The 25,736-nt window shown below is 37.4% G+C and overlaps 1 protein-coding gene across 5 annotated transcripts in view; it reads left to right on the top strand.

The window, feature by feature from the left end:
• ABI3BP (ABI family member 3 binding protein) overlaps window positions 1–25,736 on the top strand; it is a 245,382-nt gene that overhangs the window by 51,892 nt on the left and 167,754 nt on the right. For all 5 annotated transcript variants that reach the window (XM_032852058.1, XM_032852062.1, XM_032852059.1 and 2 more), the window contains exon 2: window positions 10,746–10,925. In XM_032852058.1, the coding sequence (XP_032707949.1) occupies window positions 10,746–10,925 (180 nt within the window). The remainder of the gene's footprint in view (window positions 1–10,745; window positions 10,926–25,736) is intronic.

Here is a 25,736-nt window from a genome sequence, read left to right as displayed (position 1 = left end):
AAACTAAAATTCATGAAGATTTCAAACGTCTAAACAATGATGGCAAATGAAACCGTTTATTCTAGCTACATCTCTTGTTTTTATTTGCGAGACTTTGCAGTAAAAGCAAGATTTATTTAAGAAAGTTTTATTAGTGCTTAGACAGTTTTTTACGAGATGGGAAACTTTTCATTTTTATCAAGAGTATTTCTGATTTACTCCGTGAGACAATGTTTTCACAATAGAAATATGTGATCTTGTATGTGGAGGATTTCCTACAGTGCAGGTGGAAGTTGTACATTTTCTGCTTTGTCCTATAAGGTAGTACTTTGATTAAACTTGATTTCTACTTAGTGGAATTTAACGTATGTTAGTACTGAAGTTATTGAGAGTAAGAAAAAAAAAAAAGGAGCATTGGTCCTTTTGGAAAATTGACCAGTAGAAGGAAAATAATCCAAATGACTGTTTACCTATTTTTTGGTACTAGATCATTTTGAGATTGTTAGGACAAGCAATTTTTTAAATAGCACATGTTTAAACTTAACCACTTTTGTATCAGTGAATAATACTCTTAGACATAGGAAAGTCAATATTACACTTTGTTGTCAAAAGTTCACTGGTGGGAGCACCTGGGTGGCTCAGGCATTAACCGTCTGCCTTTGGCTCAGGTCATGATCACAGAGTCCTGTGATCGAGGCCCACGTCAGGCTCCCTGCTCAGTGGGAAGCCTGCTTCTCCCTCTCCCACTCCCCCTGCTTGTGTTCCCTCTCTCTGTATCTCTTTCTATGTCAAATCAATAAATAAAATCTTGAAAAAAAAAAAAAAAGGTGCCTGGCATTTCATTAGCTGGGAGTGAGAGGGAAAGATATCCAAGATACTGTGTATCAGTAACTAGTATTCAGCATTATGGTGAAGATAAAATCATTATATAGTTTTATCTGCATTTACTGTTAATAATTTAAGTCTTAAAAATTAAGCAACTATTATAAATAATAGAGTATAGTTTTATCTTTCTGGCAAATAGTATAAGGTAAATAAATATCTGGAAAGAAAAAATATATATATATAATTTTCCTTTGTTCTCAGTGAAAATTTTATTACAGTATAATCAACATTTTAAAAAACAGTAAATCAAGAGAGGTTGATACTCTGAAGACACAGGAATATTTAAAAATGTTGACTTTAATAATTATCTGAATAGTGCTCAGTGAAAATAACAGCAAAACCACTACTGATGCATGCAATAAAACTTACAAATCTCCAAAACATTATTATGCAAGAAGTCACTTGAATTAAGTGCAAGAAGCCTTACCTAAGAGTACATATCATAGGATTCCATCTCACTGAAGTCTATAACAGGTAAAATTTAATCTATGGCTTTGTAAAAATCAGAACAAAAGTTGTTTTATTCTGGGGTGGAAGCATGGGGTGGAAATAGACCAGTAGAGGAATGAGGAGACTTTCTAGGTGAAGGTAATATTCTAAATCTTGTCTAGGTTTGGGTTGCATAAATATATGGCAGTTGGAAAAATCAGCCATGTAGAGTTAAGATTTATGTATTTTCTTATATATAAATTTTATCTCAAAAAATGTACTGAATTCTAGTTAATGATATACCTACTGAATTTGAGGAGTGAAGAATACTGAAATATAATTTATTTTGAAATCCATTTAAAAATAAGATGGATTGATGGATGGATAGAGAGGTAGATAAATATGATGAAAGAGATTAAGATTTACATCATTGTCTCTGGACGGTGGCTCTAGGGATGTGTATTGCATGATTCTTGCAACATTTTTCTGTTTGAAATTTTTTTTGTAAAGTTTTTTTTTATTTATTGACAGAGATCACAAGTAGGTAGAGAGTCAGGTAGAGAGAGAGGGGGAAGCAGGCTCTCCGCTGAACAGAGAGCCCGATGTGGGGCTCGATCCCAGGACCTTGTGATCATGACCCGAGCCGAAGGCAGAGGCTTTAACCCACTGAGCCACCCAGGTGCCCCAAATTTTTTTATAATGTTAGCTCATCATACTTCTAAATCTTTAAATAGATTGGTCAAACACATATAAAGCCCTATAAATGATGTTAGAAGCCAGAGAAATTTTCCAAATATTTTTAAACATTTTACCTTACAAGTCTCCAGAATTTATAATTCTAGAAAACTCTAACAGTTTGTTCACAGATCAAAAAATATGTATAATTCTCATGGTAGGAAATTTAATAGCTTGGCAGCTGAGGTCTTTTTTTTCCTCTGATACTGTATATCTGTAAATCTCTTTCAAAAGAAATTGGGCCCATGAATTTTATTTATTTTCAAAGAGTTATGGTTCCCAAACCTGAGTATGTGTCGGAATTACCCAATTTGCTAAAATACAGATTGCTGCCTCCATCCCAAAGTTTCTGATTCAAGATGTCTGGAGTGGAGTCTGAGAATGTATACTTTTAGCAAGTTCCCAGCTGATGCAGATGCTCTAATGGGGGGTGGGGGGAGATTCTTTGAAGAATCCTGGTCTGGAACCTATCCTTCCTTCCATCCAGAATACCAATTGTTATCATTCCTTACTTTACATAGCAAGAGAATTAAGCAGATCAACTCCAGAGATTTCATGAAAGATCAGAAAAGAGCAAAAAAGAAGAGAAATGAATTCTGTTAAGTCTTTTAGCATGTTTGATTTCTTTTTATATGTATTAAAAATAATAAGAATATACGAATTATCTAAAGTAGTAGGAAAAGTATTATAAAGTAGACTTTGAGATCTACTTCCCTACTTGCATTTGGCATATTTTCATGTAATGAAAACAATTTTTGTCACTAGCTTAACAAAGCTAAGGGGACACTTTCCTTGTACATCCTTTATCCCTCTTCCATCAGATTTAGAGTTCCTCTGTTGTAGCCACATGGTACTAATTGTAGGAATAATGTTGCACTGAAATCATTGACTTACCCATCTGCCTAACTTACTAGACTGCTTAATCTTTGTGCTGTGACAGATCATATTTGAATTGGTATCACTAATTCCTAGTGTCTGGTAGTGAAGGAATAAAGTAAAAAGCAGATGAATGGATGTACATACTTCCCGAGGCAAATGCGGAATTTATTTAGATTTTGTTGAAGTTAACCATGTCACTGCCCCCCTTTCCTTATAGCAACTATGTGGTTATTTGTTGCATATGGTTGCCCCCCACCCTCAACATGCTCCAGAGTTTAAAGAGTAATTTTAGGAGAATTAGATAGAGGGTGTGTATGCAAGTGACAACAGCGTATATCTCAGGATGAGATTTTTCCCTAAGAGTGAAAGGCTGTTGACTTAGAAGGTAGTCTATGAAAAGTAATTTTCCTGCTTGGCTGTTGGTTGGGTTACAAGGTAGGTAATGAAATTATTGCTCCTTTGGTAAAACTATTAGTCCTTCCAAGTGGTGCTGAAATGTCAACGTTGGCAGGTTCAGTCTGTCCCATTCAGTCATCCAAAGTCACCAGACGGTGAAGTATTGGCCTGAGGAATCAGGGCACTGGGAATTCTGATCAAGGTGGAAACTGTGGTTGTTTTAGCTGAAATGGAACTCGCTTATACAAGCAGCTAGGAAAACAGAAATAAAGTGCTCCATTAGGAAGAAAACATTTTCCCTCTCAGATTTCTAGCAAAATGTCATTTCTTTCTAAATTCAATAGTAAACATTCTCCAGGTATTTGGTGACCATAATATCCTAATCAAGTTAACTAATCGACACATAGGAGTTATGGCTCGATGGCAACTGTTTGGGTGTGGCTTTATAAAGGGAGCTCTTCCGGTGAACCAGGACTTTTTATTTCCGAAACTCAAAGTACATGTTACATGCAGGAACATGTCTTCCAATGGCAAACTCCCCACAAGGCACTGGAGAGAGAACACGCTGTTCCGCTTGCATTAGAGCAGAGATCACGAATCTTTGTAGGTTGAGCTTCGGGCTCACATCAAGTGTGTATGTGTCAAGTTCAGAGTTTTTTTAAAGGCCCCCATTCCCACACTCCAGCAGCTGTTCATGTGCCTTATGGGACTTCTACCCAGTTTTTTCTGTGCTTTTTTAAAAATGACATTTTTTTTCTGTAGTTTTATAAAAGTCTCGTTTTATATATATCTAAACTATTTTCATCAGGATCTTCCCCTTGTGCTTTTAGACTTGAGTTAATAAAACACAAGTAGGGATGCCTGCTGTTCATCTCTAAAGCTGGGTGTTACTAACTCACCATTTCCTGAATGCCCCAAATCTCTTTTAATCTGTTGTTCTTATTTAGATTTCTGATTCATCACCTGAATTGTATATATTGAAGGATGCAATTTCATTTGTACATTAGAAACCATAATGTCCAAAATGTTTGTGACTGAGCTCCTATCCTCTTTACATAAGGCATCCTTGCCACCCATATCCCTTATTACCAGTGTCAGCAGAATCAGAGGGCAGGGAAGGTATAAATCAAAGGCCTGAGGTAAGAAGGGTGGGCAGGAGCAGTCTGAGGCCTATAGGAAGAATTTAGAGAATTTCAAGATAGTTACCCTTATCAAATCACCCATTTTTGTAAGTAGCGACTATTTCTGCATGGTCTTTGTGAGCATGGTTAATGTATAGGGCCATAAATAGATGGTTTGAATGATGCCATTTAGAGTTCTGCAATGCACGACTCAAGCAACTGTCAGTGCTGTCCCTATTTCTGGAAGATGTGTTGTAGAACTGCCACGTGTTTACTGCACACTAGCTCTTTGCAAGCTCTCTTTAATTCTCCATTGGGTCTTGGTAGAACTTTATTCCCAAAGAATTGGGAAGAAAGTGACAGAGAATCTGTGGATTTTGAGAAGGAGTTTCATTCTGGAAGCAGAGATCCAGGATACCATGAGATAAATGGGATTGATGATAGATGGAATACAATAAATTGAAAATTTAAAAGGATTTTTTAAAAAGATTTTATTATGTGTTTATTTGACAGACAGAGATCACAAGTAGGCAGAGAGGCAGGCAGAGAGAGAGGAGGAAGCAGGCTCCCTACTGAGCAGAGATCCCGATGTGGGGCTCGATCCCAGGACCCTGAGACTATGACCTGAGCCCAAGGCAGAGGCTTTAACCCACTGAGCCACCCAGGTGCCCCTTAAAAGGACTTTATAGGAATTATTTTGTGAGAACATTTATTATATTTCTGCATATACACAACCAGGACAAGGCAATTTAATGCCTTCTGCCTATCTTGTCTGGCATGCCATCATGTCACTGCAGAATGGGTCATGCCTTTCTTTATCTTCATAACCACTTTACACAGACTCTCTTCTAATGGAAAGCTGTACAAGCATCTTGCTATTACAGCACTAGTGGAAGTAGTTTTTATAATGTCTAATTGTATTTAATTGATGGAAACATTTAATCTTTATTCTCCTTAAAATATTTAAAACTGCCATGCTTTTTTTTTGCTATGGAAAGTTTCCACTCATATCACTGGCTTTCAGTTTGTTACTGTTTTTGGTAAGAAAATCCATGCTATAGACTACAGACAACATGTTTCTATTCAAAGATCAGAAACAACTGAAGATTCTTGTATAATTGACTTTGGCCACTCCCTTCATACTGTGGTTGGCACAGGAAAATTAATGAGACTCCATATGGATATTTTTCTCCTTCAACACGTTTCCTTGGATCATAGTACCAGGAAAGGGAGTCCTTTGAGTACCACGCCTGTTATACGATCTCTTTTTGGCTAAGAATTAAAGCATATGTTAAATTATTGTCAGGTCTTATGTTAAAATTATGTTTTGTATAACTTAACATTACAGTTTAATTAAATATAATTTATGCCATCAAATGTGGTTTTTGGAAGCTTTTGAATGCATTGTCAGACAGTGACTTCTCTGCTTAATATGTAAACTGAAAATGTGACCATAAAGGCATTGGAATGTTTTCCACCTGCAATCCATTATGTAAGAAGAATATGTAATATATTTGAAACTTTGACTTGTCAGTTCTAGGAAGATAATCATGGCTAAAAAGGACTTGCTGATTTTATATATGTACCATTTGTTGAATGTAAGTAATAATATTAGGCACCATTAAAACGATTTCACTAGTTGCTATAATGGCAAGAGGATTGAATGACCTTCCATCAGAGGAAAGTCTTTTATATCTGAGAAAGGCTTGCTACTTTGTGATGAGAAAGGTCCTGCCCATGCTACAGTGACATGATATCATACCAGACAAGAGATTCACTCATGGTGAATTACATAAGTAATTTGTTCTGTTTTGTTGCTGAGTCCTATCTCATTGTATGGGTAAGCCATAATGTGTTTATCCCTTTAACTACTGATGGACATTTGGGCTAGTTGCAGTTCAGTGGTGCTTTGAATATCTGCATACAAGGCTTAGCGTAGCATTATTTTTCATGTTTTCTCAAAAATACCTAGGAATGAAACTGATAGGTTATTTGGTAGTTGTCCAACAGTTTTCACGAGTGGTTATACCACTTATCATTCACATTAAAAATGTATGAGGGCTCCAATTATTTCAGATCCTGCCTAACACTTGTTATGGACAGCCTTTTAATTATCCATTCTTGGGTTGTGGTATCTTACTGTAATTTTAACTTGCATTTCCCTGAAGACTAATGATGTTGAGTAGGAGTTGGTAAACTGTGACCCGGCATCCAACTGCCAATTTTTACAAGTACAGTTGACCCTTGAGCAATATGGGTTTGAACTACACTTGGTCCACTACACACAGTTGTTTTCATATATATATATATATATATATATATATATATATATATATATATATAAATACAGTACTATATATGTATTTTCTCTTCCTTATGATTTTCTTAACATTTTCTTTTCTCTAACTTTATTGTAAGAATACAAATATAGAATACATACCACAGACAAAATATGTGTTAATTGACTGTTTATGTTATCAGTAAAGCTTCCAGTTAATAGTAGGCTATTAGTAGTTAAATTTTGAGGAGTCAAAACTATATGCAGATTTTTGTCTGTGTGGTGGGTTAGTGTCCCTAATCTCCATATTGTTCAAGGGTCAACTATACAATTTTATTGAAACACAGACATGTCATTTTAATGCTACAGGGCTTGTATTTAAAAATTAAAAGAAAATTGATTCTAATTGGATTTTGAAAGACTTTTTCTTTTCTTTTGTTATTTCACAACAGCCCCTTGAACTATTTAGAGATACCCTGGGATGTCAGAAAAAGAGGATTAGAAACAACTATCCTAGATCCAAGGTTCTACTTTATCGATGTGCAATCTTTTTTCAGCCATAATGGTGGTGGTTTCCTGAAATGTTCACATTCTTTATTTTGTCTCACTCTTGATTGATGTAGGCTTTATTTCTCATAAGATATAGTAAAATGTTTTTCTAGTATTCTTATTACTCTGTACTCTGGGGCTTTTCTGGACAATATATCTGCCATTTTACCTTTAAATGTTTTCCTAGTTAAGCTTATATCATATTATATTATTTTTCTATTAACTCTACCTACATCATTCACCAGAGGTTTTCATACTAACATTGAAAGATAACTGTCATCACATGACTAGTGTTCTAAACCATTAAACTGGAATTACTCAGAATGAAGAGTAACTTATCCAAGATTAAAAATTATTATAGGATGCATGGAGATATACCCTAAAATATCAGGGGAAATTGTCCAGTAGTATAAAATTGAATACTAGTCCAAACATTCATTCGAAGGAATGCTTGACAAACTTAATCAGATTGAAAGGGCAAAAATTGCTTTACCTTTTTGCTGAGAACCAAAAAGACCAGTGGTATAATTACTGAATAGGTGAAGGCGGGTAGAGAAGACAGACAGAAGATAGAGGGAATCCATATTGGGTGACAATGTGAGCATAGGTGAAAGTGCATTGCCAAATGTGAGAAGATTATACTGGCCAAAAAGAAATAAGATATGTTGAGAAGTAATAAAGGAAGAAGTAATGTGTCAGGAAAATGAAGGGACTTGAATTTCCAGCTTCAAATAAGCAACTGGGACGATAGTCTCAAAATACTAAGTTTGTGATGCTGCTTTAAGGTAAGATTTGTTTGTGTGCATCTCTCTCTCTTTTTGAGGACTTTTAAAAGTTTAGCTCCAGAGAGTAGTGTGAATTAGAATTTTGGAGAAAGTGGGTAGTTAAATGCCAATTCACTCAAAAAGTTACATGATGTTGATGTATTTGCTGACATAAATCATTAGTGAAAAGGACAAAGATTGGAGTCATGAAAATTCCCATGTGGAGGAAATGAGAACACTTCCACTTTTGTTGGTCAGTAATTCTGTTTACAACCTTCCTTTTCCTCACTTAGTGCTGCCATCCTTTCCACTTTCCACGTGGAAGAGTAATGTGGTACAGCAGGCCAAATTCTATGAGCAAAGGTCTAATGTGATGATGCTGTGACTCTTGGCTCTTAGTCAAACATGAGTATAGCCTAAGTACACTAATATTCCTTATTCTCTGCTTCCCAACAAGGGGTGGGTAACAGACCAGCTGTGTTTTAATTTACTGTGGGACCTAACAATCTTCTAAAGTAGTGTAGTGACTCTAGGGTTAATCTAGGCACATAACTAAGGAGGGAAAAATTGACTTGGACAAAATCTATATTATAGCTGAAGTATAAATCCTCTCTTCAAAATCTAATGAAATTAGGACAAAACATTAGCAGTTAGCATCATTTGAGCATTATGGTTTCGGGGTTGGCCTCTCCTTACCTCTCTATTGGGTAATTATGACATTCTCAACAAAAAAAGAGTAGGAAGTGAAGCTGGTGCAAACTGAGATCCAGTTTTGATCTTGCACTTAACTTGCAGAGTGACAGAGAACGGGGGGCCCTCAATTTCATTGTACTAGGAGAGATTTGACTGGGTGAGCTAAACTAGATGAATCTTCCTTACATTTGGATAAAACGCCCAGTATCTCTGGGTTTCAATTTTGCCAGAAATGTGGGAATAACACTTTGAGAATCTTGAAGTTTATGAAAATGTCATCAAATACTTGGAAGTATAAAGAACTATGTACATACCCGGAAATAGTTGTACTGGCTGCTGAGGTAAGACAGTGGTTCCCACAACTTGGTATCCAAGAAGGGGCTAGCTGTATTTTTTCAAAGGCCTATTGGAATCCTTTATGTAGCTATATTGAGGCAGACCAGGCTAATTTTGACTGGAATAGTATAAATTTAGTGTGATGACTTTGGGAAGCCATGCTGTTCAGAGGTACTAACTGGTATTAATGAAGTATAAATCTTATGAATATAATTGATATAAATAAAATGAATCATGAGAAATCAAATGTGGATTACTAAATTTCTAATGGGTAAAATGTTCTAAAAATATTAAATCTCTGTAGAATAAAGAAAGAAAATAATTGAGGTCTATAATTTGTATCTAAAACTCTGGAGCCAGACATGTTTTAGAATTCAGAAAATCCTTGGATTTTAGAAATGTACTAGGTTGTCTGGACCCCTTCAGTGGGGGCTTGGCCAGCACCCCTTAATTAAACATGTTTAATATTCCTACAATTAAACATGTGAATAGTTACACAGATTATTCAGTGAGATTTGAGAAAGACTTGGTGGCCTCATATGGTTCAGATTGGGTTTTCTTACCAAATTAGTTAAATACAAATTTACCAAAAAATCTTACAAAGCTGTTTTGGATTTCTGTCTTGTGACTTAATGAAGTAACCAATTATTGAGCAATTACTATGTGCCAGCTTCAAGATAGTGCCATTTGCACTAATCTTTGTAAACAACCCATCAAAGTGGACATTGTTATCCAGTATTCATAATTTACAAATCAAGAAATTCAGGGCCAAGTATGTTCAGTGAGTAGCCAGAGGCGCCACTGGTAATTAAATTGGAGAGCTGGTATTTGAACTCTGCTTCTTCTAGTCCCAAAGACAAAAGACAATGTTGTTTACTCACCGCTTGGTCAAGACTTCTGGTTAGTGTGATAATCTATCCTTGTTGCCTACATAGTTTTTTTAAAAAAAAAAAAAGAGCTTCGAAAATTTAATTAAGTTTTCTTTCCTCATTCTGCACAATCTCTCTGGGGAAGTTCATCCAATAATTGTTTAGAAACTGATGACATCCAGATGGATCAGTGTCCTGTTACTGAGCATCACACTTGATTATTCAGCCTCCTGGGGACATTTCCATGTAGTTGTCTCATTGACCCTGTGGGCCCCAAAAGAGACCTAAAGCTTTTTCTCTTCCATTTATCTTCTCTCAGAACTCCCTAATCTCCCTAAACTGACCCCCTCCACCTGTGTCCCTTTGTTTCCAATTCTCTATGTAAATCACTCTCTTGTGGGGATACAGCTGGAGGGCAGCACTGATGAGGCTGGGGGGTTTCAAAGTGCAGTAGTTAAATTTACTGATATGAAATGTCAGATCCTTTGAACATTCCCAGATAATATGCATCCAATGAAGGTTTTGACTATCATGGATACCCAAAGTAGCCTTAAATGTCATCTACCTGCTCAATAATAAATTACCAAATATTAAATCCTAAGATTTTACTTTGTGTTCTAGACTGCTTTCTATTTTATTTAGTTTGGGTTTTTTGGATCTCAGAATTACCCACGTTTTAGCAGTTTGGGTAGATGAGTTGGAATATTCAGTAGCTAAGTAGATAGCATGTTTTCCAGTAACAGTGTCTCTAGCAACTAACCTTTGCCCATATTTGCCCTGGGATACTAAAGTGGTAAAATAACAGCCCTGTGTTGTGTGTTCCCATCTTTAGGTAAAAGGCCAAGTCTGAAAGTCCACATCAATACCACGAGCGACTCCATCCTCTTGAAGTTCCTACGTCCAAATCCAAATGTAAAATTAGAAGGTTTTCTCTTGGGATATGGCAGCAACTTGTCACCAAACCAGTACTTCCCACTTCCAGCAGAAGGGAAATTCACAGAGGCTGTGGTCGGTAAGATGTTTGGGTTTCAGGCGTGGGAAGAAGAGAGGTAACAGGTAATGGGTGCCACGTGAACTATAAATCTTGAAGGCAAATGCCCTTTCTTCTACATCTCAGCCAAACCAAATGCCAGAGTTACAAATCATCTACATAATTGTTGTAACCTGCATAGCATAGTGCCTCTTTGTGGAAAAAATACAGAATGAGAACTCGGCGTGTGCTGCAGAAATAATCATCTTCGTTGCCATTATAACTACAATCCCTGACCAGAGACCTTAAATTTCATAAGGAAAAGTAAGCTAAAATGCCTGGTTTACATCTCTGTAACATAGCCTGTTTATCTGGGTTACTTTTCCTCCCCGTTTTGTCTTTACATTCTTCTGGTGAAAAATAACCACCATAGCTTTCCGGGCATCTCTTCATGAGAAGGTACCTTTAAAAAAGAAAAGAAAATATGTTACATTTTTTTAAATGTAAAAAGATTGAAAAAATTAAAAGCTTTTATAGGGATGATAGCATTTTACATTTCTTTGGAAATGGTTTTAATCCCATTAGCAATGTAATATGAGGATGTAAGCATCTTTAAGCCTTGTTCAGAAAAATTATTTGCAAAAAAATAATTTTTTTAAAAAAAGATAACATTTATCCTTTTCTAACCTTTTTTTAAAAAATTTAACATCTTTTAATGTTAATGTTATCATTTAACATTTTTTTTTAAAGATTTTATTTATTTGACAGACAGAGATCACAAGTAGGCAGAGAGGCAGGTTGGGGGACGAAACAGGCCCCCCACTGAGCAGAGAGCTTGATTCGGGGCTCGATCCTAGGACTCGATCCTAGGACCCTGAGACCATGACCTGAGCCGAAAGCAGAGGCTTTAACCCACTGAGCTACCCAGGGGCCCCAACATTTAACATTTTTTTTAAAAAGGATAACATTTTTTAAAAGGGGATCATCTATTATGAATGCCTTCAAAGGCTTTCTGAACGGTATCAGATGATACTTGTATGTTGCTCCATTGCTAGGATTATTGCTGCAGGGCCTTTCCATGAAGTTGCCGTGTTTAACCCTGTCACTTGAACTATCGTAGATCAGATCTGGCATTCATGCGTATACACAGGGAATGCTAAAGAGAAATGTAGTTTGTCCTGCAGCCGTTTCATCCTCATAGAGAAGCCTGTTGTACTCTAAAATTAGACAGGAGAGTGACATTATTACTTAAATATCTAGACTAGATTTTTACCTATGATCATTTTTTTAAAACAAACACATTACAATTTGTTGCCAAAAAAAATTTTGAGAATTATGCATTTCTGACCAATGTTACAACACTAACCCTGACCATGTAAACGAAAGAATTTGAAATTTTGCAAGTACTCCCCCACCACGTTCACCCTTTACTACAAAAAGTGCCTGGAAGCTATAGCCCACATGCCAACAGAACTGAGTCCACAGCTCCTTTATTTATTGAGCAACAGAAGTAATATTTAGGATAGTTTCTCCCCTTGGTTCTTTCGATTGAGAATTTGCTCAGTTGTAAACTACCTTTCCATCAGAGGGGGAAAGTGTTCAGTAAGGGGTAGAGAAGTCCGATTGCTAGTGAATAATATGCACAGAAAAGGAAAGAAAATTTCTGGTATAAATATACCAACCTTTCAGTAGCTCAGTGATGAGGGATAATCAGATGGATCCAGTACACTTTTATTTACTTACGGTTGTTGTCCTTTAAGTTTTTTTTTTATTATGGAAAGTTCAGACATCCAAGGAAAGGAAATATTACAAGGGTCCTCGTGTTTCCTCATGCAGCTTGAATACAGATCACTGTTCTGCTGATCCTGATCCATGTTTTCTTCATACACACAGTTTTCTTATTACAGGATTTTAAAGCGTAACTGGATACTGTATGTTTAAGTCTGTGAACCCTTCAGTATGCTTCTCTAACAGATGAGAGATATTTTGAGTAATGCTGTGCCTTTATCACATCATAATAATAATCCTACAATATCATTTGATACCTAATCCATATTTAAATTTCCCTGCTGATCTTAAAAATGCCTTCTTCTTGTTATTTCTTTTTTGGATCAGTATCCAAACAAGGTCTCCATGTTACCTTTTGTTGTTACATCTTTTAAGTCTCTTTTGTCCTATGACAATCCTCTCTCTCTTCTCTTCGCAAATGTCACTGATTTGCTGGAGCACTTGGCTCATACATCCTGGTCCATGTTCTGCATTTAACTGGTTTCTTCCATTCTGTAATTTTTAACTGGTTCCTCTACATTCTGTATCACCCATGGAAAAAATATGTAGATTTGGAAGCTGTGTTAAATTTGGATTCAGCTTTTTGGGGGAAAAGATACTTTATAGACAGCACTGTGTATTTCCTAACAACTCACGAAAAGAGACACTTAAATCACTGGTGTCATACTCAGTGATGATAAGACTGTTCAGTGTATTTAGGTGGTCTCAGTTGGATCCCTCCATGATAAAATTCACCATCAAATTATCACTTAGTAGTTTTTGCATTATTGCTGATTATTGTACAGATCCATTATTTTATACCAGGCTTCTAAAATGGTAGTTTTTTATATTCTAGATATCTTCTAGATACATTCTAGATACAATCTAATTCTATCATTCTGCCTTTTTTAGCTCAAATTCTACAATAAAGAGTTTATTTTTAAACAATTTTTCCTTACAGAATTTTAGGAAGGTTGGGATAAATTCTCATTGTAATAAATTGGTGTTCTGATGGTCTCTGGTAGAGACTTATAATATTGTTTTATGATCAATAAGAGTACATTGATTTTTATATATCTAATGAGGTTCAATCAATGTATCATGTACCCAACCCTTATGTTTCTTCTCATTGTCTAGCCTGCATAGGGTTGGCTGTTTACCTTGGTTCACTACAAAACTATGGATTTCTTGAAGTCAGGGTTTATGTTATTCTTTGGTTATTCATAGCAGAATTATTTAAATTGAGTAGAGAGGCAGTAAATAATTGTGGCATTGAATTGAATGGACTCAAGTCTGTGTAGAATATTTTGGCTGGAGGAGGCCAGGAGAGAATGTCTCGTCTCAGCCTTTGTCATCAGGCGAGTATATATCTAAGCCATCCAGGGTAGATAAAATCCATCACTCTGTATCTTAAAGATCTCTAGGGACAAAGATTCCAAAACTTCTCCTGGAAGGCTATTCCAAGTAGCCTTTTAAAAACTCTTACCTCATCCTTTAGATAAATGTGTTCTTTTTATAGTTTCCTTTCTCTTCTGGTATTCTAGTGGAAGAGAAAAAAAAAATTTCCTCTCACCTCTTTCCTTTTCCATCTTTCTTTATGCCAAAGAATCTGTGTGCTTCTACTCTTATTACTTCAAAATGGACTTGCATTTCCAAGTTAAATGTTATTCTTTGGTTGCTTGAGTTTATTCTTTATAGTTTTTTTAATGACTGTTTCTATTACTCCTAATTGATTAAGCAACTATTAGTTTTTGATTGCTGCTATAACCATGAATTTGGTGGTTTAAACATCACAAATTTATTATCTTACAGCTCTGCTTGTCAGAGGCCCTACCTGGCTCTCTCTGGGCTAAAATCAAGGTGCGGGCAGGGCTGCATACTCTCTTGGAGGCTCTGAGGGAAAAATCTGTTTCCTTGCTTTTTGCAGCTTCTAGAGGCTGCCACATTCCCCTTCCATCTTCAAGCCAACAACGAGTCAAGTGTTTCTCATTCCACATCGCTCTGAATTCATCTTCTGCCTCCCTCTTCTACTTTAAAAGATCCTTGTGACTGACTATATTAGGCCCAGCTGGATAATCCAGGATGCTCTCCCTATTTTAAGATGAGCTAATTAAAGACCTTCTTTATATCTGCAACCTTAATTCTCCTTTGTCATGGTATCAAACATATTTACAGGTTCTGGGAATTAGGATTTGGGCCATCTTTGAGGAACCATTATTCTGAGTTCCACAAACTGTTGCTTGAAATTTGTGTCTTGATTCTTTCTGCCGCCAGTTTACTGTATGATCATTCTCAATTCTGCTCATCTGTAAATTAGCAATAAAATCTATTTTTCACAGATGTGCTGAGGGCGCATTAGTGAATTCATGATTATCAAGTGATGAGTTGAAATCCTTTGAGTACAAGCTGTTCTACAATAGCAAAGAATCGTTAGTTTGTGAAAAAAAAAAAAATCGCTTAAAGCCTCTCCTACTTTCTTCTGTAGTAAGATAGTAGCTGTTCAGTTGTACTGAACTAGACCCAGACAGATTAACTTATTTTCATTTTCCAAATAATATTGTCACACTATGACACATTTAACTTGTTTGATGTGTTTAAAAGATTCCACCATTGAAATGAGAAGGTGTTCAATTATTCAGAAATATTGAAGTTAGCATTTAGTGACTGGGAGGTTAAACTTCTCTTCCTGAATAATCACTTCTAAGTATTCCTGTAGTTATTTTAATATTGGTCTATCTATTGAAAAAGGCATTTTCAAAAGTTACATACTGGTCTTACATATAAAACTGAAAAACAAAATATTCCATCTTGCTATTTCGGAAAATGGGATTCATAGAGAACTACTGCAAAAAAAAAAAATTTACTTCAGCAAAATCTTCTAAAATTTTAGTAGATTAATTGGAGCAGTAGAAAAAGTACTATTATCTCAGGTGACTATGAATAACTATTAACAGCTGTGAGATTCTTGCAATAATGGGATAAAACATGATTCATATTTAGTAGACCTAGGTCCCTATATCCTTTTTTTAAACCCATACCATGAATATTCTCATTTCTGGTTTACACATCCTGGCATTGCTTTGTCACTTTTAAGTTCAGCTGTTAGACATTTTGCAAATGTCCAATAAAGTAAAACATGAGAATTTTTTGACATTGAATCTTTATAGACTCACACTTTATGATGTTCACTTGACATCGAAAGCAACTTTAATCAGTATCACCTGGGCAGGAAAGCGTTCTATCCCATCAATTATGTACTACAACTTAAGGAGTTATTTTTAGTATCCTTACTGCAAGAAAAGCTTGAATTGAAAGTAAATCATATAGTTATCACTCCCACAAATTCTGACTAAAGAATTAGTCTTCCTACCAGGTGTTAGGACTCAAAGGGATTTAAGAGGGCAAATTTCTTGTGCTATTCTCACAATTGCTAACTCTTGACACTCGCTGCTCTAATAGGGCGAGCTCCTCACCCGCAGCCACGGGTTTCTCAGCCACTCTCCCAAGTCACCATCTTGCTGCTGGTTCCTTAGAGTGATTTTTGAGGCAGCTAGGAGGAGGACACAGTACTAACTGATCTGTAGATGGTCTATGCTGGAAGGAGCCTGGCCCAGAACGCTAACGTGTGCATTCTAGGAAAGATCCACCTCTACTCAGAGACACAGCATGATGTGGGGAAGGAGTATTATGAGCTTTCAAGCCCGACAGACCTGGGTTCAAATTCCATACAATTAATGGCAGTTTTGGGTAAGTCATCCAACTTCTCTCAGTTTCATTTTTTTCATATAAAATACAGAATAATCTTTCAGGAGTGTTGTAAAGATGATGAATAAATTTTATAAGGCAGATAATATAAACCCTGGTACAGAGTAGTAGGTTTTATAAATTTTGTCAGTTGCTTTTATAACATGCTGAGTGGTCTTAGATAATTTATCTAACCTTTCTGAGCTTTGTCCCAATTGCTAATAACAAAAATGGGCTCAATTACCACTAAAGTTCTGGTCTGCTCTAAGATTGAGTGCTAGATTGAAAACCTTGGTCAAAGTGCTGGTCTTGTGGTTTTGTTTTCTGTTTTGTTTTATTTTGGGGGGAGGTGGACAATTAAGAAAATTGTAGAAGTATGTTGTTTTATCATTTGTAGAAGTATGTTGTTTTAGTTCTACAGGAACAAGAAAGAAGTAACCAAGCACATCTCTTTATTGTACCTAATAAATGTTTCCTTAGAAAGGACAACTCCCAACATAGATTAAGAAACTAAAGAAGCAGCAAAATTTTAAGACTAGACACAGTACCCTCCATATACACACTTCTGTCCTGTAGTCATGACCATCTTTTAAACATTAAGGGGAATTTCCTGTTTTGCGTCTTTTGCGGAATCGTCTTCACTTGACTCTTAGAATTCCATAACTGTGGCCTCCAAAAGAGAATGAGATGAATCCTGAAAAGATACAGCTGAAAGGATTTGTCGTCACTGAATTTCACTTTTCCACTGTCTTAATCTAGTGGAGCAATTTTTAGCAAAAGCATGGTAAGAATTTTGACCTATTCTAAATATAGATAAAAATAAAAGCACGACACTGTTTCAGTTCTAAACTGATGGTAATTTTATCTCAGCAAGTTTAGGTCACAATTTAATTATCACAGTTTCTTGTTCTGAAATTTCTCCCTGTCTTTTATTTCATGGGAAAAATCAATTCTAAAAATTTGAATAAAGTTATTTATAATGATCTAGAACAATATACAGTATATGTCTAGAATACAATTTATATTCTTGTAGATTACAAATATCCCCTACAAGATTGTTTTTTAATTTAGATGTAATTGACATTAGTTTCAGGGGTGAAACTAATAATTTGGTATTGTATATACTGAGAAATCATCACAAGAGGTCTAGTTATCATCTCTCACCATACATAGTTACAGAAGTATTTTTTCTTATGAGAATTTTTAAGATCTCAACAGCTTTCAAATATGCGGTACATTATTATTAACTATAGTCACCATGCTGTACATTGTATCCCCATGACTTGTTTATTTCATAACTGGAAGTTCCTTTTGACCCTTTTCACTTACTTGGTCTCCCTTTGTTCCCCCAGCCACCACCAATCTGTCCTCTTTATCTACGAGGTTGGTTTTGGTTTTGTTTTAGATCCATCTAAACATGTAAATGTAATCATATGGTATTTGCTTTTCTGTGTGTCTTACTGCACTTCACATAATGCCTTCAAGGTCCACCCACATTGTTGGAAACAGCAAAATTTCATTTTTTTTATGGCTGAATATCTTATGAGAGAGAGTATGTGTGTCCATCCACTGTTGGACACTTCGATTGTTGCCATGTTTTAGCTATTGTAAGGAATGCTGCAGTGAGAATGGGGATGCATAGATTTTTTTGAGTTAGTCTTTTCATTTTCTTCAGATGAATACCCAGAAGTGGAATTGCTGGATCATAGGGTAGTTTTATTTTTAATGTTTTGAGGAACCTGCCTCCTATTTTTCCACAGTGACTGCACCAATTTACATTCCCACCAACGGTGCACTAGGGTTCCTTTTTCTCCACAACCTCACCAACACTTGTTATTTCGTGCCTTTTCGATGCTAGCCATTCTGACTGGTGTGAGGTGATACCTCATTGTAGTTTGTATTTGCATTTCTCTGATGATTAGAGATGTTGAGCGTCTATTCATGTGTCTGTTGGTCTTCTGTTTATCTTTTTTTGGAAAAATACCCATTCAAGTCCTCTGCCCATTTTTAATTGGGTTGTTGGTTTTTGCTGCTGCATTATGAGTTATTTATATGTTTTGGTTACGAACCCCTTATCAGATGCATGACTTACAAATATTTCCTCCGAATTTAGTAGGTTGCCCTTTCATTTTGTTGGTTTCCGTTGTTTTTAGGTTGAGGTAGTCCATTTGGTTTTTTTTTTTTTTTTTTTACTTTTGTTACCTTTGTTTTTGGCATCAAATCCAAAAATTCATTGCCAAGACAAAGATCAGAGAGCTTATTGCCTATAATTACTTCTAGGAGTTTTATAGTTTCAGGGCTTATGTCCAAGTCTTTAATCCACTTGAGTTAATTTTTGTGAGATAGTGGTCAAGTTTCATTCTTTTTGCATGTGGTTGTCCAGTTTTCCCAACACCACTTATTGAAAAGACTATCTCTTCCTCATTGTGTATTCTTGACTTCTTTATCATAAGTTAACATGTATATGTGGGTTTATTTTTGGGCTGTGATTTTGTTCACTGATTTATATGTCTGTGTGTTTATGCCAATATCATACTGTTTGCTTACTGTAGCTTTGTAATGTAGTTTCAAATAAGGATGCATGATACCTCTAGCTTTGTTCTTCTTTCTCAGGATTGGTTTAGTTATTTGGGGTCTTCTGTGGTTCTTCTGTGGTTCCACACAAATTTTACAATTGTTCTACCCCCTTGACATTCTACCCTTAGTTTTTAGTTTTGTGGAGAAAATGAGAGAAAATGCACATTTTTTTCTTTCAGCATTGCAAACTTTAGAATTTCAATGATTTTTTTTTTGTAGTTTCTCATAAAAAAGTCTAACCCTGCTGTATTCATTGTTATGGAAGTAGGATGAAATGTAAGGTAATGGAGATTGCCATTTATTACACTGAAGAGCAAATATATCCTCTTAATGACAAAAAGGATTGAACTTTTATTAGAAGTGTCACAAGGAAGGTGGTGGTAGATTCACTGAAGAAAAATAGCTGGAAGTCGAAGTTGAAAATACTGAAGAATTATAGAGGGAATTAATTAAGTTGATGAACCGTGAAAGAGGAGCAGGATAAACGAATAGCAGGAAAAGATGAAGTGCCAACCATAGCAACCAGTTCAGTCTCTCTCTCCCTTGGCAGAATACTTAAGGATTAATGATCTTCAGCAAGAGGGTGTGAGGGGAGACTGCAAGATAGCAGCCAGCAATGAATACAGGACAGTCCCCAAATGCACAGTGGGGATGCTGATTATGCTGGGATAGTGAGTCTTCTTAGTTCACTTGTACACACAAGGAAATGGATCTCTAAGAGTTTTAAGTTAACTTTCTAAAGTTCATTACACAGCTAATAAGTGGCGGGTCCAAGGTTTGAACCCAAGAAGTCTGATTCTAGAAACTGAGCTCTGAAACACTCTGCTGCCTCTGAAACTTTGGGAACTTTATCTGCTCTTCTACAATAGACCGTCCATAAGCCCCTGATATGTTGTTTCTATAATGTCTTTCAAACAAATAAATAGGGAAAAAAGACCATATGTTCTGGAAGGAGCCATCGGCTATCTAAGGAATTAAGTTAAATAAGTTAAATGAGCTAAAATATGTAAAGCACCTACTGTGTCCCTAAAACTTGTTCTACCCAACCCATTCCACCACCATCACCGTCTCTGTTAGTTATGAGCTCCCCATCTGTTAAGCCCTACTTCCTCTGCTCTCCACGTGACCATTTCTGGCCAAGGCAGTCAATATTTATGTCCCTCTCTATGTATATCCTAGAGGCTGAGTATTTTCTTTTACCGTCATTCTTAATAAATGGCTATTTGTTTTATCTTTATGGGTCTTGTGTGCTCCTACATTCCATCCAGATAGAAAACCCCTAGGAGCCAAGGACACCCATTTTTACCTCCAGTGTTATCACAATGAATGAAAGAATGAATGGCAAAGAGGCAAAGGAGAGACCCAGGAAGTCTAAAACAGTGGTAGGTCACATTTAAAATGGTTTTTCCTCTTTCTTTAGAACTGTCTTCAGAATGTCATCTTAATTCCTGCTTTATTCTTTCTCTGGAAATCCTTTTCCCACTTGGGAAGTATTTGGCCTTGAATCTTCAAGATTAATCCAAAATTTTCATTAAAAAAATAGAAATCTCACAATCACTTGATTTTCTTCTGAGGTGCAAAATTTAGCAGAGCTTAAGTAAGCTTCAAAAAAGATTTTTAAAGAAATTGGCCTAGCGGGTATCAATTTCTTAATAAATATTATGCCATTATTTAAACAATTCGCCATGAGTTGACACCAGAAAGGCCTGGTTTCATAATAGATGACCATTTCACTGTGTTTTGACACAGATAAGATCTTTTCAAAGTTCTGTTTTTTCTATTGGATTCAACTATAATGTTTTCATGGTCTTCCTGACCCCACCAAATAATAAACTGTCTCCAAGTTTATCTTTTCTTGGAAATAAAAGAAGTTTATAATATTTCAATATAAAGCATGACAATCTTTTTTCATATATATTTCACAACTCACTGAGACAAAAATCTACCTTATAAAAAAATCACTCCTAATTATATCTAAAAGGGTTCCCCAACATAGCTTATGGCCCTTTGTTCATAGACCAAAACAAAAGTAAACCCTATTCCAGATTTGTTGCAAGAGGCTTGCTGTTAAGATACCTTAAATGGAAAGACAGCTGCTAGTAGACGGATAAATTGGAGGGTTTTGTGGGAAAAGATATACAAGATAACATGTAGACTGCAAAATTTCTTTTACTTTTAGGAATCCATCTCACAGTTAAGGAAGACAATCAAATCTCAGTCTCCTAATGGCCCACTTTTTTCCTTACACCTTTTCCTTTCCCTGGGCATTTAATGCCTGGCACTTAAGGATCATACTTCAAGTGTTATGTCATAAAGGCCAAACGTTTGGTTATATTCTGTTTTGGATTGTACCCTGTTTTTGTTTTGTTCTGTGTTCATTTGCGTCCTGTCTGACCAGCTACATAGTGAATTCCTTGGGGCTGGAGCTGAGTCTTACCTTCCCCCATGTACTCTACAATCAGGGTCAACAGATGTCTGGGTATAGGAGTTGACTACAGAGCTTGATTGGAGGTTTGCTGGAGAGTGTTCAAGTCAACAAAATAAAACATCTCTGTTTGTCCACAGTGGTAATCTGTGGGAGAAAAACCAAAAATAAAGTAACCAACTGGGTTAATGCATTGGCTTCACCCTATTTCTCAGGCACAGTTACAGCTTATACCTGCTGTTCTGACACAATACTCTTCCCCTTTCTCTCAAGTGTCCCAGTTAAAATTTATATGCTTAATATACACTTGAGAGAAAGCCTTCGATTCTTATCATGGACCCTAACTCTTTCACCATCTGATTCCAAGCTGGTACCTCATCTTTTCTCCTGCAACTGGGGACACTCTTCAATGAGAAAAGAGGAACAAAATAAAGAAGAGGTTTGCTACAGGTTTGGCTCTGATGAATTCCATTCAGAAGCCCGGCGTGCAGAGGTTGCTCACCAAATGCTGGTATAAACGTTCTTACCAGCCTGTTTACCCATGATTTAATGTTGTGGGGCACCTATAATGTTGCCAGGCGAAGGGCTTCACAGAGGTTACATGCTCACAGCTACCCTAGGAACCACGAGTTATTATAACCCTCATCTTCCCAATGAAGACAACAAATCTCAGAGAAGTTGAGAAATCTAAGTGGCAGGCAGGCTCCAGAGGCTGTGCCTTGATTTGACCACTGTGCCATCATATTTTCCCCATGGCACTGGAATACTGTGTCCTTTGAATCCAATGTAAAGTCTCCTCTTGTGAGGATTATTCTTGACCCCGCCCCCCTACACGGTCTTGTGGACTACAGAATTTAAAAAGAAAGAAAAAACCCTGCTGGTTGGAGGACTGACTTTTTACCTGATAGCTCATGTGACCTAGCTTTTATTATTTGAGAGAAAACTATCCAAATGAAGTCCTGATTTTTTTTATAGTACTTCCTGTAGAGTTAATAACGGAGTGATAAACTCACTGGAAAATGTGTGCACGCGTTACAGGCTCCCCTTCAAAAGCAAGCCCTTGCCAAACCTTAGACCAGTTCACAGACAACACCCTACACTAAATTTCTCTGTGGGGTGCACATACAAAACACAGGAAAGGAAAAAAACCACAGGCAATAAAGTCAACAATTTTAATGTCTAACAGGTCTGCTAAACTAGAAAATGATGTGGACTGGCTGTGGGGGCAAGTGGGTAAGAGAAATCGTTTATTAAATATTTGTTTCCAGTGTCCGGGAGAGAATTTGTCAGCGCTGGAGAGTAAGGCCGGGTTATCTTGGGACAGTGGCTGGATGCGATGCTCCAGACTGTCTGCCAGGACTGCAGGAAATTAAGAGTGACCTGGTACATCACAGTTGTGGTCAGTATGTGGGGATTGGGGATAGAAGGGTCAGGTTAAGGCTGACTTCGTGGGCCTGTGACCCATGCACTCAGAAGGGCCCTGCTTTCGGAGTTGAATGCTTTGCTGTTGCTGCTGCTGTTTTCTCAGTGAGGTCAGATGAGACCGGGGCATACATACTCGGGGCTAAGTGCCTGGGCTCCTGTGTGCTGATCTCCCAGCCCCTACTCTGGTTTGTTTCGAAGCCTGGTCCCCTCCTGCTCCCGCTGTTAGACCTCACCACCCAGACTCGATGATTGCTGCTGCCCTTTGCCTTCAGGAGGGATTGGGGTGCTGAATGCAGGGAGGTTTTGGTGTGCACAGCCCCTTGGTGATGTCCAGCAGGACCTGGCTGCAGCAGTACTCACATGAGCTTGCACTGCCTCATGCATTCCTGGGGTTCTTCGGCAGGTGTAACCCCCCCTCCTACCCCTGTTCAGATACACAGGCTGTTTCAGTTCATAGACTATAATCCTGTGGAGTCCATGGGTTGGAATGGCAGACCTGTGGGAAGGGGAGATTGACTTTTCAGGCTTGGAGGGTGAGGTCAGAAGTACTAGCCTCGATCCTGTTACTGACACTGATGGGAGAGGGTTCCAAGCAGTCAGGAGGGACAAGGGAGAGTCTGCTTTCACCCACAAGTGCAACATTAAATAGCCCATACATACCATGCCAAGTCAAAACAGACTGTGGAAGAAGGAAAATGTTTTGTACTTGGCCCTTGATGTCACTTTACCCCCCGCTTATAAAAATAGGGGTTTCGTCTTTTGATGATGATTATTATTTGCATTGATTAGGCCTGCAGAGAATGTTGCTGGTGCTGGCTGACATGTGTTTTCTACACATGGTCTCCCAGATTCTCACTGAAATTAAAACTCTCAGAAAATGCTTCCAGCAATGTCTCCTCCATGGAATGTGCCTTTGAAATGTTATTCTGGAAAAAGGATGCATTTTTCCTGCAAGACAGTTCTGAGCAAGCTGTGAGGAGTGCAGAACTGTAGCAGAGCCTCTGGGAATACACATTATTGTGTTTAGGAAAAGCCCTCATTCCTCCTCCAACCCCTTCCATCCACCCCTTCCTTGCCCACATCCTGTCTTCCAACTGCAGCTACATTCTCCTTTCCCACCATGCTCAATGCACTGCTCACTTGGCTGGTGGGGGTGAGGAGGCTGCTTTTCCTCACTGCCGTCAATTTCAAACAAGTCTGAACAATACCACCTATAGTAAACACCCCAATGGAAGCTGTCAGCTCTCTTCAGAACAAATTTTTGACAGAACATTCTAGAATCCCACCAGTGGAGGCTCTTCTTGTTCGTTTTTGCATTAACTATACTGTAGTATCGTTCAGCCCTTACCATTCTCCCCATGCCAGGGGGGGTCGAGGGGTGGGCAGGACCTGGGAGCCTCCTCTCAAAGGCTGAGAGTAGCCAGACCTCTGAGCCCCCCCAGGGGCCATAGCAGAAGGTCCTGCCAAAGTGGGGATTGGTCCAGTATTCAACTGATTTTGTAAAGGATATAATTACTGAACAATGTAGGTTGTGCTTTAAAATTTGCTTTAAACTTTTCTGGTGGAAGAGGGATAATTCTTACATACAAACCACATATTAATTTTAAGCAAAACTTCAAAGAAAATATTTCTACAGGTAGGCTTATCAAAGAGTAATTCAGCAATTACAGCTCACTAGCTTAAAATAAAAAAAAAAAAAAGATGATTTGCTTTTGCTATATCCCAAACTTCCAATTATTTTTCCCTTTCTTCTTGAAAAGCCTCAGTTCCTCCATCTTTACTTTCGCCCCTGGCAATAAAGGCGTGGAGGAACAGATTCATTATTTCAGAAAACATTTGTTGTGTAATTACTGTCTCTAGGTTTAAAAGTACAGAAATGAACAAAACATGAACTGAGTCTGGGCCAGAATCAATGTCAGGCTCAGCCTACCACATCATCCACAGGGACTTAGAAACACTCTGAAAGTCAGAGGATTTTTATTAATTTGTGATGATTCATAATTCTATAGACTTTCATTTTTATGTGCAACTGAGGGCAAAGTGCTAGTAATCGAAGTGAATTGTTAAAAGTTAGTAAACTTTTCTATTCATAAATAAATTAGTAAATTCCGTGCACTCCTGACATGGCTTATAACTACTGTCTTCTGTTTGGACTTCTGGATGTCATGAAGCTTTGCAAAACCACAAGTTTGCATGTACCTAAGCAGACATTGCTCTTGCCTCAATTTTCTAGAAAAATGTCCCATCAGTGTTTTTCTGAAAGGGGCATGGAACTTTTTGAAAGGATATCAGTGGTATTCCTGAGTTGTTAAGTCTATCAACTGCTGCTGTTCTAGTTTTTTAATATGCCATTACTCTAGAGTCCCTTAATGACGGTATTTTGTGGTGAGTTCTTTTGTTGATACTACCCCCACGAGGGATCCATCAACCGCACGTGAGCTTCTCCTTTTCCAGTAACGTGGCTTCAGAATAGATGTGGACTGCAGTTCAAATATGAATCCTTTATACCTCATTGCCGATATGGACTTGATGGAGTGGTATCCATGGGTGGTTATTATTATTATTATCTTATCACTGGAAGATGAGAATGGGTGGAACAGGTAGGGAGTAATGTTGGTTACCCCACTGAAATCTTGAAAGAACAATGAGTGGCCTTTCAAGAAATGAGTAGACAAGTAGCTTTTACTGTCTTCATACATTCCAATTCCCCACCATGTTACGCCTCTCCTCTTTCTCAGTGAAGCTCCTCTTCATGGACCAGAGGGTGAGAGGGACAGTGTCTGCAGGTTTAGGCAAAGGCAGTGAGGTAGGACTGCCAAGTGGAGGGCCCTGGCTGGAGCTCTGTTTGCTTATCCCTTCTATGGCCACACTCTGGAGAGTCTTTTATTTATTTATTTATTTTTCTTCAGAACTGA

Source organism: Lontra canadensis, unplaced genomic scaffold (genome assembly GCF_010015895.1).
Source record: "Lontra canadensis isolate GAN:19392208 unplaced genomic scaffold, GSC_riverotter_1.0 scaffold6, whole genome shotgun sequence".
In the NCBI taxonomy this organism is placed as follows: Eukaryota; Metazoa; Chordata; class Mammalia; order Carnivora; family Mustelidae; genus Lontra; species Lontra canadensis.
The sequence above is the reverse complement of the archived record's forward strand: the minus strand, read 5'-3'. Positions and strand labels throughout refer to the sequence as shown.